At 36.7% G+C, this 15262-nt stretch overlaps 1 protein-coding gene across 2 annotated transcripts; it reads right to left on the minus strand.

The window, feature by feature from the left end:
* Window positions 1-3456: 3456 nt before the first annotated feature.
* On the minus strand, window positions 3457-14541 carry pdcd4b (programmed cell death 4b). 2 transcript variants are annotated; one of them, XM_077525035.1, is made up of 12 exons: window positions 14437-14541; window positions 13953-14048; window positions 13037-13354; window positions 9968-10062; window positions 8575-8688; window positions 8271-8492; window positions 5927-6024; window positions 4908-5022; window positions 4704-4811; window positions 4523-4633; window positions 4311-4450; window positions 3457-4227 (listed from the first exon to the last, which is right to left on the minus strand). In XM_077525035.1, exons 2-12 carry the CDS (start codon window positions 13993-13995, stop codon window positions 4170-4172), a joined length of 1422 nt encoding a protein of 473 aa, XP_077381161.1. In that variant the 5' UTR covers window positions 13996-14048; window positions 14437-14541; the 3' UTR covers window positions 3457-4169. The 2 variants fall into 2 exon arrangements, with proteins under 2 accessions (XP_077381161.1, XP_077381160.1); XM_077525034.1 differs by lacking the exons at window positions 13953-14048; window positions 14437-14541 and adding an exon at window positions 13692-13883.
* Between the last annotated feature and the right edge of the window lie 721 nt (window positions 14542-15262).

The following is a 15262-nucleotide window of genomic DNA, read 5'->3' on the forward strand; positions in this document are numbered from 1 at the left end:
AACAGGAAATTTAGAGAAATTCAGGGTTTGTATCCACTGTCCACGAAGTCTGAGTCTAGTCTTTACAATTAACAAAAAAAACAAACAAACATATATGTTAATCTAATTTATTCTAGGTACTCAATGGTTAGCCTCCATTTTAATCACATGGTATTTCAAGTAAGATTTTTTTTAAATAAACCTTTTTTTTTTATTTTTTTTTTATTTTTTTTTTTTTTATTTTTTTTTTTATTTTTATTTTGTTTTATTTATTTTAAACGTATTCTCCTGGTGATTGATTGGTACAAGATTGGATATGTATTACACAGACTCAAAAAAGGATTACCATATTTAAAAAACGAGAAAAAAAATGTGGTTAGAGGAGGCTGTGAAAAATAACAATGATTAAATAAAGCTTAACATTTCAGATGCACAAAAAAAAGATTAAATAAAACTTTTAAGGTTTCAGATTATTTTTTACACTAAAGGGACAATTCCCCAATCACAACCAGTCAAAGTACATGAGAACAACAATGACCAACAGAGGGAGACGTGAAAAAAAAAAGAAAAGATAAAGAGATGATAAGATAATGGATGGATGGGTGGATGTATTTTCTATTCAAATATGACATCGATATAAAGCGAGCATCCAGCCTCACTGAAGATTGAGTAATCTGTCAATAAAAGCAGAACGAACACAACTAGCGTCACATCTCCAATGTTTTCAGACACTTGTATATGCACTCCAATTCTTCATAGTCATATGTCATATGTATCGAATATTTGTGTTACGTATATAGTTTTGATGTTTGCATAAAACTGCAGATAAAGCGCGTGTGGCAAAGAGTACCATTAAGGAAACACAGGAAATCGGATGAGGTCCCTAAGTTTCAAGCGACTCTCAAATATATCTTCAATTTAAAACATTTGTGATTGCCTTAGTCTTCATTATGTCTGCTTATAAACACATCAAAACGCTCAATCGCCACTATCAGTTCGACAGTTCTTCGTTCCAAAAAATGTCACTGCACTACCAATCTAAATTGTACCTTATGAAAGAAGAAGAAGAAGAAGAAGAAACCAACGCCGCAGAATAAACACCTATTGTTCATTTATTTCAGGCAGAAATAAACATCAACAAAATATAAATTTTTATGAAACAATGCTCAACTAAACTGAGCCTGAAAAGGAGTGGGAGGAAGAAAAATGTATTATTAATTTGCTATTTCAAAAAGCAGGTCAGAAAATAGTTTTTAATGTCATGGTGCTAATATGCCACTGTTGGTCTTAAAACTGTAAATTTGTAAATCTGTGTCCATAGCCTCACCGGCTTTAAACCTCATCACACATCACTGAAACAAGTGAAGAACTATCTACTCCTCATTTGTAATAATTTCCAAGCTTCGACAGTATTTGCTTCTGTAACAGACCTTTTGACCATGATGTCACATGTACTGTATTTCCCGGTGGCAAAAAAGGGGAGGAAAAAAAACGCAACCACAACTATTTCTTTGTCATTGTTTTCAATTACAGACAGTGACACTCACTTTTGTCCGCTATTGTGAACCAACATTCTGAAAATGTCTACAGATTTGTTAATTTAAGACATTATGGGCACCCTGTAGCCTACTCTTCTCGATCTTGATTGCTACAAATGTTCAACAAGTCAATCATTTGAAACTACAAAACCCTCATACTTGAATTTTTTTGTGTCAGTTATTACAGGTGAAGAATTGCAGGGGGAATAACACTGTGCAACTCTACAGACGACAAACCGTGGGTACTTGAAGTGTCATATTGTTGGCTCATCACAGGCGACCTTTGACCATGACACTCAAATGACCTGAATGTTATCAATAGTCTTTTTAAATACAGTTAGTTAAATATGATCTGCACCCTTCATGAAAAAAAACCACACATACACAAACCACATTCAATCGTATGCATAATATAGAACCGCAATTTTTTGACTGTATTTTTTTTTTTTAAATACATACTTCTAATCCTCTGAATTAAATAATATTCTGAAAAAAATATAACTAACATTGAAAAACAATAATTACAGTGTAATACTATGTTTTGAACTTTTTTTATTTGTACTTGTTTGGACATGCTCATTAAAACAAAGTGATGCAAAATAAAACACTAGTTATCCTTAATATCATTATTATTATCATTATTAGTAGTAGTAGTAGTAGTAGTAGTAGTAGTAAAAACAAAACATGCATTTTATGCAAAAGAAAATCAGGGGAAAGGTCGGCGACAACTTGTTTGTGTTCTTCTAAGTGTTGCCTGTAGATGTCAGTAGAACACTAAGGATGTAAAAGACGAAGAAGAAATTGACGTCATCCAGCAGAAAGGTTGTCTTGACAACGGCAATATTCCACTTTAAAAGGTGAGTAGTCAAAGATCCTAAGCTATTATTTGGATGGAGTTAACGCTTTTTAAGTGCACACGAAAACCTAAGTTGTGAGCACGTTTCTCAAGATCATGAGCGACCGTGTTACACAAGCAGTGTTTATGCAGATAGTCTAGCTACATGCTAATCGTTAGCGTCAGGTTTGCTCAATCAATGTTGCTTTCACAGCGCACTACACCGTAAAAACTAACTTGTAGCCGCGTATAAGCACGAACGAAAGCATTTTGGAGAACAGTGCTCAGTGCATGTACAATTGAAAGGACAGTGTGATTTTAGTTGCACAGTAATTTTAGCATAAAATCAATTTTTGAAACTGTCAGTTTATCATTGAAGCTGCTTTATTTTTTATAGAACACTGCTCAGTTGATTTATTCATTTAAACGTTATTATGGTTATAGTTTTGTTGTGCCGATTGCATCATACATAGCACTTGACTATGGCAAATCCAGTCATGTTTTTCTTTTACTTCAGTTCACTCGATTGGAAAAATAAATAAAATGAAACGTTCACCTGCTCATCAATAGGTCACACAAGAGGACACAATGCCAGAGGTCAAGTCAGTGTTCAGAGAAGTTCTGCCGAAGCAAGGTTTGTTGTACCTTTGTAGTTAAGCAAGATCTACAAATCCACATTTAGTCCACACGCCAACACGACTGTGATGAAAATGCATGTGCATTTTTTTTTTTTTTTACATATAGCTACAGTGCCAGTGGAATAAAATGGGTTAATTTGTGACAGTGACAGACTTTTTAGTTGGGAATTTTCACTTAAAATACATTTTTTGTTCATGTTGCCGGTTAAATTTTTGTCATCACAGGGCAACTTTCTATGGAAGATGTCCCAACCATGGTTCTTTGTAAACCCAAACTGCTCCCACTCAAGTCGGTCACACTTGAGAAGCTGGAGAAGATGCAAATGGAGGCTCAAGAGGCTGTCAAACAACAAGAACTTGCAATGAAGGAGCAGCCGCAGTAGAGACCTGCTGCCGATTCTCTCCATCACAGCTTAGCATGAAAGAGGAATCACACTTGTTGGATATGAATCAGCCAGCAATGAAATCCATTTATAATGATGCTTTATTGAGCAGCACATGGATTGGAGGGAGGATGGCAAATTAAATGTTGACTAAAATCTGTCTTTTGTTTTTACTGTTATTTATAACCTGAGTGTATTTTCAGCTGTGATTTTTTTTTGTTGACAAAAAAAAAAAAAAAAAAAAAAAAGTCTTAAATCCTTATTTTATAGTTGTTTTAATGAACTAACGGGGAGAAACACGGTAATTCACATGTACCAGTATGCGATTGATATAAAAATAAACATTCTTAACACCACTTCTTGAAACCTGAACTGACCTTCAATAATAAAAGAAAAAAAAAAGAAAAAAAAAAGTCACAGCATAGAAAGAGCAGCTATAGTAAGAGGGGGAGGGGTTCAGTATTATTGCATATAACACATTCTCCCCTTTATTTTCCGTACACTGTATTATAAAGCTCTTGACACAAAGCAGTCGTGTGTACAAACAGTTGCCTCCTAGAACACACAAAAGGTGTGGCAGTGAACTCAGTCGAATACTGTACATCATAACATGGAATGACTGACATAAAGGTGTGGCACTTTCAGGGTTAGCTTATGTTATTGTTTATGATGAAACACAGGAGGAAACCATCTAATAAGCTTCAGTTTCAAAAGTGCGTTTTTTTTTGTTTGTTTTTTTTTTGCCCCCAGATTGGAAAAATATGCAAGTAAAAAAGTACTGGAGCTTGAAAACTCTTTAGCTTTCAATTTTGATGACACCGCCGTCTCCCTCGCTGACAAATCTCTTGCGGCCCCTGGCAGGAGAAAGAAACTGACATTCAGAAGTTTCATCCACGTATATTTTTAATCATTTTGCAAAGGATGAGTGTGCACTTACCTGGAGGGACAAAGATCTCTTAACTTTACATCAACGATTCCCATGTTAAAGCTCTTTTCAACAAACCGCTCAAGGATGAAGTACGCACGAGGAACATCAATGTTAATTTCAGCTATATCCATATAAACTCTTTCATAGCCCTAAGGAAGAAAATAAATACTCTGAGTGACATGATGTGCAGTACGCAAGTTGAACAGCAGGTGGCATCTTACCCTTCTCATTTGGTCCACAGTGATAATGGAGGACACAGAGAGTGACTTGAGAAGCTGCAGAACCATTTTGAATGTCTTCTCTCCATTAGACTCCAATACCATGACTATCGCCTTAAAAAAATAAGTCAGAATACTGAGCCAGCTCTGTTGGTCGCTGACTGTGCACGCAAGACTGACTTACCTCGTAGACAAACTCGTGATGAAAATGAGGAACCTCCAAATCTTTCAGGCACCTCTCAGCCTCCTTGCTGTCTCCGGATAAGATGTATTCCTTGAGCAGCAGGTTCATCTGACACAATATTTATTTAAAACAAAAAACAAAAAAAAAAAAACAAAAACACAAATGTCAATTGCAAATGGATATAAGTCTTAAGTAGGACTTTACCTCTTTGACGAGCTGTGTGACAGGTCTCTGTCCCCCGCCTGCGCCCCATTGGTTGTCGATACGAACGCCACCGTTACTCATCTTCAAAAGCACAGCCGCCCGGTCTAGGGCCGCCCTGCAAGGTCAATTCACAACATTAGGTACACTTCCAAATTATGCAAGAGCTCTATTAAAAAAATAAACATAAAAAATCTGCCTTTACAAGGATAATAATGTCCATTTTTGATTGACATATCAGTGAGATATAAACAAAACACAAACATGTTGGTATGATGTAATGCACGTAGTTCAACACCACTGAACCATACAAACAAATATGTTGTCTTAATTAAAGGGGAAGTCAACCCCATTTTTTTCTGATAATAATAATGTGTTCTATGCAGCCCCACTAGTCTAAATATGTTATTCTTGCATTATGAGTTAAGCAGACAAATCCAGAAGTTGTATTCAATATCAGAAGGCGGCCATTTTGCGACTTGCTGTAGACTGAAGATGGCAATGCTGCTCAGGTGTTAGGTAACAACCAATCACAGCTAAGCTTCAGAAAACAGGTGAGCTCTGATTGGTCGTTGCCTGAGCCCTGAGATACTGTGATGTCGTGCTCAGTCGACAGCAAGTGACAAAATGGCTGCCCCTTGAGATGGATAAAAACGGCTGGATTTTGTTTTATAACTCATTCCACAAATGCAATATTAATAAGAATATCATGTTTAGACTAGTGAGGTCACATATAACATATTGTCAAGAAATGTTCAAGGTTGACTTCCACTTTAGCTAAGCACACTAGTGGAGTCGGAATGTTTACAATTTTGATGCTAATATTTTCCCTTTTACTGAACATGGATATCAGCTCCAAATATCGGTTATTGGCCTCATTGACTACAAATAATCAGAACTGGTCCTGAAAAAAACATATCGGTCTCTCTCTATTCTAAAGTAACAGTACTCTCCCTTGAGTATAATTTTTGGCAAGTTTACCCACCTGTGACTAAACATACAGCCTACATTTAATCACATACCTTGTGTATTCACAACCAACTCTTCCTTTGTAGCCCTCAATGTAGCTCTTTGACAATATTTGGTCACGAACAGCGCGTGCGATGAACTGGCCCATTAGCTAGGAAACAGGAAAAATGTGTCTTTAATTATCACATGTTTTCAGAGACCGGGGTATTAATTAAATGAAGTGAAATGAAATAAAAAGTCACAAAAGGAAATAATGAAACTGCCGCTTGCTCAAAGTCGCCTGAGACTCCAGCTCAACCAAAATACTAAAGACATGTTTTTGTTTTTTGTTTTTTACACAGTACAGTAGAAAATGGACGGATGTCAAAATAACTCTTCTGTATTTCTGTATTCAGTTTGAATGGGTGACAAAACCCCACCATAACACACAACATAGAGTACATGTGCATATACTTGTTTACAGTTACATAGCCGTGATTTCGTTCAACGAAAGAACTGGCTTTGTTGCCCTGGCTTCTACAAAGCATGCAACTCAGCACTCCGACTATTGTTCCTGTACGGTCGAGTCACTTCACTGTCAATTTGGTGCTGGCTTGACTGGCTGCCGCATGAAGAACAAAAGGCAATGTGTGTGTAAATGTATGAGAATCTGCGAAAACTAGAGGAGTGAGGGATAAAGAGGGAGGTTTATACTGGCTCTATAAACACACACAGATCTGTGAGAAAGAACCAGTAAGACCAAGTGAGACAGAGAGGGAGGGGTCATGGGGAGAAGAGGCCTTTCAGAGCGCTCTGCTGAGCTTGCAGTTTTGCTGCGCAGCCAGACAATGACCACAGATCTCATGTCTGTGCTACAGAAACAGGACAGGCACACAAACATACTCAACAATGTGCTTCAATAAAATGTTTGAAATACATAACAGGGTTTCCCCCGGTGCTTTATAAGCCTGGCATCCTGCCAGGCTTTTCTTTTTATTACTATTGTTTTTTTGTAAAAGAGAACTAGTATCATGGAATGGAATACTGTACGTTCACCTTGTTTCCAGTCTAAGTCATATCAGTGGTAGTGTAAATGGCATGCTTACACAATAGGCTTGCAATTTTTTTTTTAATTTAAAACCAATTCCACAAATAAAAGGAAATTTAATACGGTTTTAGATGTCAACTGTAACACTTTCCCATGAGCTGTTGACACTGCTAATTCAGTGCCAGAACCAAACTTATCACCAGTTCGTAGTTGGTGAGTTTACCACCATGAGCAACGTTAACTGTAAAAAGAACCATTTTAGGCTAAATAAATAACAAAAATATGTCTGGAGCCGCAAAATATTTGAACATTGTAATGAACACAACAGTGTGTTACTGTTGACGGCCCAAAGGCTAATTAGAGCTGCACCATAACAGAAAAATATGCAGTATCCAATTCATTTTCTTCTACCTTTCGTCTTCTGTTTTTGGATTTTTTTTATTTTATATTTATATTTTTTTTTCTTACAATTTTTCATACTTCATTTTCACACATTTTTAGACTTTCTGCCCTAAATGTCAAATCTCTGACATTATTTATTTATTTATTATTTATTTATTTATTTATTGTAACACTACATTTTTTTACACTACATTTTTTTTCCTGCCCTTTGTGCTCTTATACATTTTATGGTACTGGTAATTTTTGTGACTTCTTCTTTTGTTTTTGGAATGTGTTCTTTTTTAATCTATTTTCTGACTTTTTTTTGTTGGCAATTTCAAGGACAATTTCTGCCTTTTGTTCTTCAACATTTTATGGTTACTTTTTGAACATTTTCTTTTTTTAACTTTCTTTCTCTCTGACATTTTTGGCAAATTCATGGAAATGTTATCATAATTTTATGCTTTTCCTCTTCCTTTTTGGACATTATGTGGATTGTGGTCACGGTTTGGACATTTTTAGGCAATTTTTTAAAATGTTCATTAACCTTTCGTCTCTCTATTTATTTCTTTCAATTTTTTATTTTTATTTTTTTAATTGGTTTTACAAGAATACAAAACATAACGCCCCAACTGAATAAAAAACAAAAACAAATTTGGACTCTGACATATTTTAATACTTATGTATTCATTTTTATTCATTTAAAGACAAAAAACAAAAATGGACCCATAAAAAATATATATAATAATAATAATTTCAACTTTTTTTTTTTTTTTTTTTTTTTTTAAAAAAGGAGGTCCAAAGGGAGCCATAGGAGAGTGCCTAAAAAGCCACATGTGGCTCCAGAGCCGCAGGTTGCAGATCCCTGACCTAGCACCAACTGTTTACTGGTCCCAGGAAAGGTTCTTATTACAGTGACCTGTGGCCGTTACATATATAGAAGATGGATGAACGAATGGGGGAGTGTGTTTAAGAACAAAAACACTCACCTGCGGGGCTCCAGGCGTGTCCAGCACCAGATCTGGGAGCTCTCGTAGGAGTTTGTCAAAGGACTTCTCCATATCACTGCGGAACAAGACAGGCCCGCAGAGATCAGCCAGCAGCCTAGAGGTCAGCTCCCGCTGGCTGGCCTTGGCCTCCAGGGCCAACGACACAGCCAGCGAGGGCACTTCACTTCTCATGGGCCCCAGGTTCAGATCTGCTAACAGTTCCTACATGACAAGAGAGACGTGAACATTATTTGTGAGCTCAAGTCTCCATGTTTATTTAACAGGTGGCACCGCTCATGCTTACCGCAACTTCATTTGTGTCTCCGTGTTCAAAGTACTCCTGCACGATGGGCGTGACCGTCTTCTCAAAGTCCCTCTCATCCAGCGGAGGGACCACGGTCTCATACACGCAGTTTTCCTGCAAAAACATTCCAGATGTTCACAACAATAAAATGGTTGGACTATTTGATGACAAGTAATTTCTTGTCTGTCTGCAGCTAAAGTCAGCATTGCGAATGAGACTATGTTCTCAATTTCCTGAACTGGATAAAGGTTAAAAAAATAAATAAATGCTTGTGTTAAAGCATAATATCACAGCAAAACTTGTGCACATGTAAGGTATACAATCAAGTCAAATACAAAAGCTGTCTCAAAAATATATGTTCTAAAGCGAATTAGGGTTTTCATTAGGATTTGTAAGATGTTCGCCGACCGTTTTTACTTGTCGCAAAGACATTTCAAACAGATTCAGACAATTTTTCACCATCTGCGAAGATCTTTTGAAACCTTTGACAAAACCCCAAATTAGCTACATACTGGGAACTTTTCATTTATACATTTATTTAAATTTACACTTTATAAAACAATATGCTGACACTGAGAACTCCCTACACTTTTATAATTAAGACATTATATTGAAACTTTGTAAAACAACTTACAGTAAAAACCTTTAGGGAACTATTTACTTAAGTTTTTAATTTAGCTTGACATATTCTGATGATCCTGGAAGCTCCCCGCATGTTTTTAAATATAATTTTTAAACAAAACTATCACTTCTTTATACGTTTAAAATGAAAAGAAAAGTACATTTTTACAATTTTGACACCAATAGTTTCTCTTTTACAGCAAATGAATATCGGCTTGAAATACTGGTTACTGGTCTCATTGACTACTAATAATCTGTACCGCGCTTGAAAAAAAACATAGCGTATTATGTTACTTTTTTTTTTTTTTTTTTTTTAATTAGTAGTTAAGTAGGTAAAGGTAATGTTTAACCAGAGGCACCGCTAGGTTTTACAGATTATTATTATTACCTTCTCTAACTGGAGATGTGGCAATCATCTCTATTAAATTTCACTTTTCATGAACAAATAACAAATTATTTGAATGGAACGGAACAATTTTCTTTTGCATCGAAAATAACTTGCAAATAATATTTCTGAGTTAACTCAAAATTATTTTCCGGCCTCATCTGTCTTCTCATTTTTCCTACCACTTGCTCGCACATACACCAAACCGGCATGCACACCCGCACAAACAGTTTTAGATTGAGCACACTATTGTACTTTTTTTTTTTCCAGTGCTTGACCAGTTATGATTCAAATAATTAATTGTGAAATTATTTATCAACATCTCCTTTTATAAATCATGAAAAAAAAAAAAAAGTAGTCAGGCGAGATCAAAACAGTGGTCAGTACCTGAGCTTCGTCATAGTTTGGGTCTTTCACATCTACTTGCTCTCGTTCATACACCTCACCAGATCTTCCCCACACACCTTTGCCTCCAGCCCCACCTGCGAACACAGTTCAAGTCCAAAGTTTGAATGCAAAGCCGATGATGTCAAATAAAATCATTTATATGCTCACGTATAGTGGTCTGCAGGCACAAGATGTGTAATTGTAAAAGAAGGTGAGGGGGGGGGGGGGATATCAAGCAGGAGAGGGTGACTGGTTTGGGTGACAGTAAATTAAGAATAAAAAAAAAACATCCAAAGAAGTTTTTTTTGTTTTTTTTTTTAACTCATTCACTGCCTTTGACAAGTATACTTGTCAATTGTATTTTTTAGAGCGGTGCTAAATGTGGGCGAATCTGATTATGCTCCACTGTAAATATCAAACTTGGAAACAACTTTACTGATGCCCAACCACCGGTAGATGACATCATTGCCCCATTTTATAGGAAATAAACACAGTTTCAGAGTCCATGGGAGAAATGGCTGTATTTTGGCAAACCTACATTTTTCTGCTGTCAATTATAAAAGAACGGGACGAGACAAAAAGTAGGGAGTCTATTCTGTTATTTGGTAGATTCGGTTTATATATAATTATTGAATGTAATATCACGTGAGTACTGGAAATGTAAAAATTTTCTATAATGACTGGCAGTGAATGAGTTTTTAAACAGCTGTTAAAGTGGAACATGCCACATAAAAAATACTGTAACCAAGAAAGATGCTGATTTAAATCTGCACCATCTTTAAGCTCAAAGAAGTTCCACAAATACTTCAAATGAAAAAGATTTGCTTCCTCTGAGGCTCAAGCACAAGACCAGTTCCAGACAAATCCCATTAGCAAGACCACCCTCTTACTGTGGAGGGATCTACTTTGCCCCAGTTCTTTAGTCAATACCAAGTTCTGTTGTGAAGAACTTGTCCATGGAGCAACAGATTGCAGACGCTTTGTAAAGATGTGTAGCAAAGCAGCTTGTGTGCCAAGATTTAGCTGACATCTCACTATATTTAGCCCAGCTGGTTATGTGAACACATTTGGCTCCCTCCCCTCTGTGCATGCGTGTGTGCATGTTCCAGATGCTTTATTGCTTTTAAACATTTAAAGCAGGAGAACTCAGACCTCAAAATTACAAGTGTGGCTAGTCCAGGGGTCAGCAACTTTTACTGTCAAAAGAGCTGTTTTAGGACAAATAAATATAAAAAAAAAAAAAATCTGTCTGGAGCTGCAAAATATTTGAACATTGTGATGAACAAAAGTGTTAGTTTCCTGTAATGAGGGCCCAAGAGCTGCACCATAACAGAAAAATATGCAGTATCCAATTCATTTTCTTCTATCTTCCGACTTCCGTTTTTTGATTATTTTTTTTTGTTGTTGTAATTTTTCCTACTTCATTTTCACACATTTTTAGACTTTTCTACCTTTCTGTAACATATTTGACATGATCGGCAATTTTTTTTTATTTTTTTAAACATTTTTATGCCTTTTGTGTTATCAATTTTCAGTCATTTTTGGCAATTTTTGTGGCCATTTAAGGTAATTTTCAGGATTTCTTCTTTTGTCTTTGGACATTTTAAAATTACTTCTGGAATATTTTCGTTTCTGCCTTTTTAAAACATCTATTTTCTGACTTTTTGGCAATTCAAAAGATATTTTAAGGTTATTTTCTGCCTTCGTTTGTTTTTGGACATTTTATGGTGAGTTTTTTTTTTGTAACATTTTGTTTTCTGCTTTTTTTATTTGTTTATTTATTTTTAAATCAATCCGCTGACTTTTTTTTTTGGCAAATTCATGAAAGTTTTCTGCTTTTCCTCTTCCTTTTTGGACATTATGTGGTCACTTTTTGGACACATTTAGGCAATTTTAAAATTTTCCATTTCTCTTTCATCTCTCTTTTTCTGACAACTTTAAAATTTGGACTCTGACATTTTTTTTTTAAATATTTACTTATTCATGTTTTGATTTAATAATTAATCAATTTAAAGAATATTTTAAAAAATACACCCTTAAAAAAAATATTTCAACTTTTATTTATTTATTTTTTTTTAAGAGGTCCACAAAAGATCCACTTGTGACTCCAAAGCCGCAGGTTGCAGACCCCTGGGCTACTCTCTCACATTTATATTAAAAAACAAAACAAAAAACAAAAAAACAAAAACAAAACAAAACAACAACAACAACAACAAACACGCACTTGGGGGGAATTGCCTTATTCCAACTATAGGGACATTAATGAAATATAGACTAATAGAGTATACATTTGCATGACATAGGAAAACTCTTGAGTATGTGCACTGATACCCATCCATCCATCCATCCATTTTCTTGACCGCTTATTCCTCACAAGGGTCGCGGGGGGTGCTGGCGCCTATCTCAGCTGGCTCTGGGCAGTAGGCGGGGGACACCCTGGACTGGTTGCCAGCCAATCACAGGGCACACAGAGATGAGCAACCATCCACGCGCACAAGCACACCTAGGGACAATTCGAAGCACCCAATTAACCTGCCGTGCATGTCTTTGGAATGTGGGAGCAGACCGGAGTACCCGGAGAAGACCCACGCGGGCACGGGGAGAACATGCAAACTCCACCCAGGAAGGCCGGAGCCTGGACTCGAACCGGAGTCCTCAGAACTGGGAGGCGGACGTGCTAACCACTCGACCACCGATGTGCACTGATATTTACTGTTAAATTTGTGGGGGGAAAAGATCCCTGATGCAGGTATGTGTCTGATTTTTTGCAACCCTAATTCCAAATTCCAGAAGGAGGAGCAGCCTCAGCATTGCAAGCAGATTTTAAGAAGAGAAGTAAGAATTAAAGTAGTGGTTTGTGACTCACTTTGCTGATTCAGTGTTCATGTTTAAGATTTCCATTAATTTCCTCTTGTGATGATTGTTTTACGCGTGTTGGCTTGCACCATGAGTGAACCATTGTGTTGCAGTTAATTTTATTTTCATTTTTTTAATTGTAAAATCCCCTAACATGAATATGTAAAGTGAAACTGACAAAACCGTCATCACTTATCTCACACATTGTCTTACCTTTCTTTGGCAGCCCTCTGCCTTTGCCCAGTCTGGACCTCCTGTCCAGCAGCTTACTCTTGGGGCTGGTGGGGGCCACCACTGTCCCCCTGACCAGATCGCCGTTATCACTGAGGGAGTCCCCCCTGCCAGAATCCCTGGACGAGTTCTTCCTGAGCCTCCGCTTTGCTTTGGCCTTGAGACGCGCCTCTTGGATGCTGCTACTCGACGACAACAACCAGTTGCCGTTGATCTCATTGTTGATGTTCTTATTGGCAATAAGCATGCCACTGTTGCTTTCGTCTTCAGACACGAAGGAGTCACTGACATTGTCGACCTCTGTTGGATTAAAAAGAAAAAAAAAAATGTTCATTATCGGTATGCAAATCAATCAAGGAAGCAAATAAGTGTCCTCATCAGAATCAATCTGGAGACTCCTGATGAGACAAGCTGAAGTCAAAACAAAATGTAAATAACAAAAATGAATATTTTTAGAACGTGGGAAGAAGAAAACGTACCCAGACTAGAGAAAACCTCAACAAGCACAGAGACAATGTGCTGACCGCTAGCCCAAGTCACCCAACATGACGTCAATCTTTTACTAATCAATGTGTTACATAGAATGTCATGTTACAGTACGTAATGTTTTAGATTACATCACATATCATCCACTTACGAGGAGTGACGTATTTCTTTTCCCCAATAACAGAATTACAGTACACTGACATGCCTGAATTAGTGTCCACTGTACGGCCACTTGAAAAATAATTGAAAAGTAATAATAAAAAATGCCAAACACATAATCATCATCATCATTCTATCGCTTGCACGAGTAATTAATTATTAAGAAATTAAAAGTAAACCCACACACAGCCTCTTCTACCCCACACAGCTGATGGTGCATGATTTAAAATGGCTCGGAATGGCTCACACTCACCGACGGGGTTTGAGTTGAGCCAGGCCTCGCAGTCAGCTGCCATGTCCGATAACAGGAAATAGATGTGGCAACGGCAAAAGAATTTGTAGTGTAAACCTGTAATGTCCAAGAGTAGAACGCAAACGTTGGACGACAAAACATGCCCAGACACGAACTAACGCAACAGAGGCCCACCCCCACTGTTCCCTTCATTCAAAGTCCCACTGTGTTGATAAACAATGGCTAGCAGTAGCATATAGCATGACTGCTCACTGACAGGGGGGGAAATGTTTTGACCCACGATAAAGCATTAATACGAATGCTAGATAAGCAGATGTGCAGTTTAACAGTCACGTCGTTTAAAAATACTAGAGGTTAAGCCACTAAAATTACCAAATAACGCGTCAGTAAATGCATAAAATGTATCGATTTTTAAAAATTCCTTTATTATGCACTAAACTAAAGTTTTCCAACACGTTATGGCGTATAAATGTCGAAAACTTACAAATCAGTGGTCGGCTGCAGTAAGCTCTGAGTTGACTTGAACTACGTCGTTTAGTATTTGTCTACCCAGCAACTCCACCACGTAAGCGCTTTGTTTTACTCTCTGATTGGCTGATGGAGGCGTGGTTTTAAAAACATCTCAGCCAATGAAAATGAATGGGGTTTCTTTATCGCATTTTCTACAACTCTTATTTTCTACGTCCAGTTGCCGTATCGTTGATTTATGTGGATTTGGATCCTAAAGTAATTAAGAGAACGAGTAAAATAAACAAAAACCTATATTTTATATGCCAAAGTTTTTCTTTTTCTTTTTTTTTTTTTTAGCTATCAAAATCCTTGTACGCGAGCTTGTAAATTTGACACACGAACAAGTGAGTTGTTAATGACTCTGACAAATTTCAATAATTAAAAAATTGCCAAGTTAAATTAGGCTTGGCATGTCACCTGAACTGCAAACACCCCTGCTATGATCTAGAAAAATGGATGCTACTTCTAGGTCCTCATGATTACATTAAAGAAATTGTAGTTTTTCCTAAGCAAACATGGTGAAACAGCATTTAACTGTTATGCTGCACAATAAATTGAATTAACTGCCAATAGAAGTGAAGTCAGCCCAAGTGTAAATACCTTTAAATCCAGATTTAAAACGATACACTTTTCCCATACATATGATTAAGTTCTTTCAAAGCATTTTAAAAACCATGTTCTCCAAAGTCTTGTACTTGCATTGTATGGTCTTTTATTAATTTTAGTAAGCTACTTTTTATTTCTATACTTTGGTTTTAAATGTCTTTAACGCTTTTTCTTTAAAAAAAAATAAATAAATA

Source organism: Festucalex cinctus, chromosome 6 (assembly GCF_051991245.1).
Source record: "Festucalex cinctus isolate MCC-2025b chromosome 6, RoL_Fcin_1.0, whole genome shotgun sequence".
Taxonomy (NCBI): Eukaryota; Metazoa; Chordata; class Actinopteri; order Syngnathiformes; family Syngnathidae; genus Festucalex; species Festucalex cinctus.

What these genes read in the sequence shown, in the direction of transcription:
- pdcd4b (XM_077525034.1), bottom strand. Translation starts at nt 13,743, where the DNA reads ATGTCAGTGTACTGTAATTCTGTTATTGGGGAAAAGAAATACGTCACT. An exon ending in AAAGAAATACGTCACTCCTC is followed by an intron (nt 13,355 to 13,691) that starts GTAAGTGGATGA and finishes TTAATCCAACAG; the next exon opens with AGGTCGACAATGTCAGTGAC. An exon ending in CAAACTATGACGAAGCTCAG is followed by an intron (nt 8,689 to 9,967) that starts GTACTGACCACT and finishes ATGTTTTTGCAG; the next exon opens with GAAAACTGCGTGTATGAGAC.